Genomic DNA, 6,165 nt, shown 5'->3' on the forward strand with positions numbered 1-6,165 from the left:
GAAGTAGAGAGATATATAATAAATTGATATGCAATAAATTTTGAATCGATAATCTTTTAATAAATTCTTTAAACGCAGAGAAAAAATGATTCGGAAAAGCTTATTTGTATTTTCGCGCTTTTAAAGATTTTAAATTATTAACATTATAGAGTACGCCCTAATTATTTGTATTATACAATTGTATATATAGGTATATTTGAAATAAAACAGTCATAAACATGTACGATCGTAATCATACATACACGTCAAGGTGATTTTATAAAGACATTTTCAGAAGTATAATTGTGAGGTAGATCAACGCTGATATCTGCTAAAACGAATGATACTGCTGCAAATATGGCTGTATTCATATCCAGAGCTTTTGGATTTTCCGCTAACATGGTGTCTGCATTCGTATGATGATAGTAGAAGTACTTTTCGTCTCGCGTCCATAGACTACCGCCTGGTATTCCAGCATTTATCCAGGATTCTATATCAGGTCCATCGCAGGGACTATCCAATTTCATGTTACCCAATGGAGCCAACAATCTAAGAAACGATTAAAAGATTTTATGTACATGGTTCATTGTAAATAATGTTTTTTATATAAAACAATAATCTTATTATTTTTAAAAATTGGTGAACTTTAAAAACTTCGAATAATACTTTAAAAATGAGCGAAGAATTATTAGATTTATCCAAATCAAAAACTTGGATTGCAAGAAATCGGGCGGAAATAAAAATATTATAAAAATTTATGGGAAAACTGACAGCATTATTCTTTGAAGTATACATTCAACTAGTTTGTTTCCACTGAATTTGAGGCCTTGAGGAATGAATGTGCCTGTGTCGGATTCCATCACGAATTGCAAATTTTTATTTTCCAGCGTGTGATTCTGTATATAATAATTAGCTCCGATAATGCCAAGTTCTTCGGAAGTCCACATTATCATTCTGCATAATATATAAATAATTGATGACAAAATTTATGTAAAAAGCAAAATACTTATATAACAAAATATTTATCCTTAAAATAGACAGTATAACGGATTTTACCACTGATTTTTATAATATTATATAGAAAATGGGTAAAATATGGACATGTTTAAAGATATTGATGAAATGTAGAAAATGTAATTAGACAAAATTATAATGTTTTAGAGAGAACACATATTTTTCAAATATATATTCTTTTCTTATATAATATAAAGTCAAACAGATTTTGAGGTCAGGAATACAATTACAATTTCTCTGTTTGTGACTTTGATTAGCATTGAATGAACTACATATAGTAATACGCATACGTTGTAATCATTTGAATATATATGCATACTAAAAATATACTTTTACTTAAAAAAAAATTTGATGTGACAAGTTTTTCTTTGTCAGAAAATGCATAGAAAAGAATAAATATATTCGAAAGATATATTTTCTAAAATATTTCAATTTTATTTAATAACATTTTTGATATATTATCTAATTGTAGAAATATTAATTTTTTCCATTTAATGCGTTTTACCTTATATGTATATTTTATATATATATATATATATATATATATATATATATATTTAATCATATACTATATTTTCTGTATTTCGAATCACCTTATCGTTCTTCGCGCCCGAATGCCCAGATGCTTTAATAATTTTAAAGCATTCCAAGATACAAAACTGCCGGCTCCATCGTCCATTGCACCTTGTCCAACATCCCAACTATCTATATGTCCAGAAACGACAACTGTTTTTTCAGGAATGCTAGAACCGGTGATATCAGCTATAACGTTACGTGATTGTGTATCAGGATATCTTCTCGCTTGCATTTTCAGATTTATTACTATTGTTTCACCTAGATAAAAATTTAAAAATATTAATTTATACATAAGCTATTGTTATTATATAGATTGTCTCTGTTTGAAATTAAAACAAGTTTTTCCATTACCTCGATCTGACATTCTTTGTAAAAGAGTTGCGTCTTCGATAGTTATGCAAGCAGCTGGGATTTTAGTAACGTTCTCTCCGTAGCTCATCATACCAGTATGCGGAGTATACAATGAAAATGGTGTCACCGATCGAATCAAGACAGCCATAGCTCCCAATTCAGCGGCTCTCGTAGCACCCGAGCTTCTATATTCCACAGTTTCCCCATACGAGATGAATTTTTCATTGTATACAACAATTTTCCCTGGAATCTGATATAATCGAAATTCATTGTATTACAATCGCACATATATATAAAAATACGTATATGTATCGTCTCTTTTTATTTATTCAATTTACCTCTTTCGCCCTTTTTTTAAGTTCTTTAAAACTATTCACCACCACAGCATTAGCAGTTATACCTTCTTCTGGAGTACCAACACTGTAACCTAGTCCTAATAACGCCAAATCTTTGTGTCTTGGTTGCAATAAAGTCGCAGATTCTGAACCCCTGAAAATGTATTATAATGACTATATTTTTCTTTTATATTATTATGAGATGGTAATTATTTACTTATACGGATCACCTCCCGATTTCAATAAATTCTCACATATGTTATCAAGATCATCGCTCTGACTAATATTGTGAAGGTTTATTCGGCGGTCATTGTTTATTAAAAAGATATAAACATTTACTTTTAATGGAGGTCAAAATTAAGCGAACTTTACTTCATCTTGGAAAATACATGCGTGGATCATCCCCCTGTAGGAGTTTCACTTTCAGAAAATATAATCTAATCCAACCCGTGTTTGTAATGCCGAATACACTTTACATAGAAAGTTACAAATGTAACATTTTTCGCGCACAAATAGTGTAATAACTCATTATATTTTGTTGTTAAAGCGAGAAACTCGTAGAACTTCAGGTTAACTGTACAACAATCTGTCTTGTAGTAACTCACCTTTTCTTAAATATTTTCAAAGTCATAAGAAATATCAAAAACATAGAAGCCTATCATTGTTCCACTATCTGATTTCAATATAAGAAAGGTAAACAAACGAACACAAAGTTTATATATGAACACAAAGTTTATATACGATATCATAAAATTATATATTATTCATTAGACATATTTTGTTTATAATTTTTTAATAAACAATGTTCGCCGACTAAAATCTTCACAACATTAGTACTCAAAGTGATGATCTTGATAACATGTGAGAATTATTGAAATCGGGAGGCGGTATAAGTAAATAATTATCAAAAAATTAATACATTGAATAATAATTTATAATTTATAATTTAAATTTAAATTATTTGATAATTTTGTACCTGACCCAACGTGGTACAGTAACCGGTTCACCATGTACATTTTCTAAACCGAAGCTAATAGATTTGTTGAGCACATAATCAATAGCATCCTCGAGCACTTGCGTACCAGTGAATCTTGGGCCAAATTTATCAACAAAAATTGCCAAATCTTGCCACGTATTTCCTTTGAAGGAACCTTGGATTGTCTCATTAATTATTCTTTGTACTATCGGCGCATAGGAGTCTATTTCTTCAATTAAAGTATTTGACAAATGACAAGTTTGTTCACTCTTAATATCACTTGACATTATCAATGAACGGAAGCATAGCAACCATACAAAGATAAACTTTTTTATGCACCACATCATTGAAACCTGATTTTCCTGTGCAATAAATGTCGTGCTTCAATTAAAATTAAAAGTTACAATTAAAAGTTAAACGTTATATGTATTAAAAATCGCATATCTTATCTTCCTTATCTTACTTTATATAACTTATTTCTTTTATATAATATTATATTATATAATATAATTTAATTAATATGATTAATATAGGAAATTAAATTATAAATATGACGTTTATAAATTAAAATATAACTTCGATATTTGACATAATAATCAGTATTATATTTTTATTTCGTACAATAATTTTGGCAGATAATTGTTGAAAATTTGGTGTTAAGTTATGAAATTTATACATATTAATTTTTAATAAAATATAAAATTCTTACCATAATACGTTGCTCAATATGTATGTGAAAATCAGACACCCATAACAAAATACTTTATGAAAAGTGTTCTCTCGCGCGACGCAATAAAAAGATGTCAATTCACAGACGTCCACATAGGTTCTAATGATTGCTCGAGCATGTTGCTGGATATACATATAAAGATAAAGCAGATAAAGTAGAATCCATGATTATCTTCATAACGAAGATTATAATCATACTTCATTGAATGGTGTAAAAAGTTTTGAAATATGTCATAAACCTAAATATCATAAGCCGTGTTATAACTTTAATAAAAAAAGTATAGTTAATATCTGCAAACATTAACTTAATTAAATTAATTTTGATTTATATAAATTAATATAAATGTAAAAATATTGATATTAACTAACTTTTGCATTAATATCTCACAGATTAAGCTTAACATGTAGCCAGTTTCGAATTAACTTTATTGAATAATATATCAAATTGAAAATAAACATTAAATTTTCAGAATTTCAATAGAGTTTCAATACATATCAACAGTGTTTGTAGAGTAAGACTCAAAAAAGTTTTACTTTGAAAAGTTGCTTTATCAGACTATGGTTATAACGGGTGCCACACAAAAATGACAAAAAATGTTTTTTCTTTCTAATAATTAGAAATATATTCTTTTTTTCATTTTAAGATTTATTTTAAATGAAACTTCTGTAAATTATAACATCTAAAGTTAAAATATAAAACTAATATGAATTTATGCTTACCTTAGTATTGACTAAAGTTCAATGTAGTTGCAGTAATTTCCGTTCTGAACTGGTTTGGTTGAATGACGTCTTTCTAACATGCTCGTGATCTCTGCTCCAAACTGTGACTACTTCTCACAATCAGTATGACTTGAGGTTTTTGACAGATTGTTGCGCATAATGTGTGTTAATTGAACAATAATACGAACATATCCGCAAAGTGAAGATTGTAAACATCAAAGATAAAAAAAATTATTATTTATTACTAAAAGTGTGAACACGAATTTATAGTTTCACGTACAAAACAGCTTCTATTGTAATTTCGACGATATGTCTGATTATTTTGAGGAAATGGGTTGGACGCCTTTAGATGACGGAGAGGCGCCGAATCATCTCATTCAAATGGCACGGTTCTTACGAGATTATGGCATGTGGGAATTACTTGGAGAGGACGCAAAACTTCCACCGCCAGCGTCAAAAAATGCAGTGGAAACTTTGCCAGAAATTAAGATTGAACCCAGTGAGACTAAACAGTGTCCAGTTTGCTTGAAAGAATTCGAGGTGAACGATAAAGCGAAATCGATGCCCTGTCATCATGTGTTTCATCAAGAGTGTATTTTGCCCTGGTTAGAAAAAGTATGATCAGTTTTATAATATATGAATAGTTAATATGTAAGAAACAATTTTCAATTACATTAAAGTTAAATAAATAAAAGAATTAAATAAAAATTAAACAAATTTAATATATGTATAAATGTTTGTTGTGCATATATTTTATGTTAAAACTATGTATACTTTCAGACTAATTCGTGTCCACTCTGCCGATACGAATTGCCGACAGACGATGAAGAATATGAAATGTACAGAAAAGAGAAGAAGCGGGCGGTAGAGAGAGAGAAAGACTTGGAATATCTACATAATTCTATGTTTACGTAGGAAATATATAACTTTTTCGTACCAAAAATATACAAATATATAAGGAAAAATTATCTTTAATCTTGTATTCTGTAAGATTATATTAAGAATATCACTCGTCAGCAAGCGCCTTGTATTACTGATAGTTGGAAAAGATGAAAATATCAATAATGTATACAATCAATTCGTTACATTCGTGTATTAAAAAGATATGTACTTACCGTTTATTAATATAAAGAAATATAATTAAAGTTTTATGTTAAATTAGAGTTTTATAATTGCAAAATGTATATAAAGAAAAAACATATATATATATAAATAAAATCGACCTTTAATAATTACCATCAAAGCTTAGCATTTACGCATGAAACCGAGTCTGATTCTTGTATCAGTTTTCTTGACACGATTGTTATCCGATCGGATGGTCGTCTTTTGACTGATTGGTACAGGAAACCCACCTGTTCCAATAGATATACTAATTTTTATTCTAAACATCCGTTCCAATATAAAATGAACACCATTTACAATCTTGTTGACCACGCCATTTTATTGGCAGACACTCGATTTCATTCCAAAAATATTGACATCGTT

General features: G+C 28.9%; 2 protein-coding genes across 2 annotated transcripts; one reads left to right on the top strand and one right to left on the bottom strand.

The window, feature by feature from the left end:
- Positions 1-86: 86 nt before the first annotated feature.
- On the bottom strand, positions 87-4,070 carry LOC105253821 (carboxypeptidase Q). The gene is made up of 7 exons (XM_011262122.3): positions 3,941-4,070; positions 3,232-3,593; positions 2,259-2,409; positions 1,921-2,170; positions 1,587-1,827; positions 751-933; positions 87-528 (listed from the first exon to the last, which is right to left on the bottom strand). The coding sequence occupies exons 1-7, from the start codon at positions 3,941-3,943 to the stop codon at positions 246-248; spliced, it is 1,473 nt and encodes a 490-aa protein (XP_011260424.1). The 5' UTR covers positions 3,944-4,070; the 3' UTR covers positions 87-245.
- A 721-nt stretch (positions 4,071-4,791) lies between these two features.
- LOC105253823 (E3 ubiquitin-protein ligase RNF181) lies at positions 4,792-5,798 on the top strand. The gene is made up of 2 exons (XM_011262123.3): positions 4,792-5,295; positions 5,461-5,798. Exons 1-2 carry the CDS (start codon positions 4,990-4,992, stop codon positions 5,593-5,595), a joined length of 441 nt encoding a protein of 146 aa, XP_011260425.1. The 5' UTR covers positions 4,792-4,989; the 3' UTR covers positions 5,596-5,798.
- The last annotated feature ends 367 nt before the right edge of the window (positions 5,799-6,165 follow it).

The sequence above is a fragment of the Camponotus floridanus genome, unplaced genomic scaffold, assembly GCF_003227725.1.
Source record: "Camponotus floridanus strain SB8 unplaced genomic scaffold, Cflo_v7.5 scaffold55, whole genome shotgun sequence".
NCBI lineage: Eukaryota > Metazoa > Arthropoda > Insecta > Hymenoptera > Formicidae > Camponotus > Camponotus floridanus.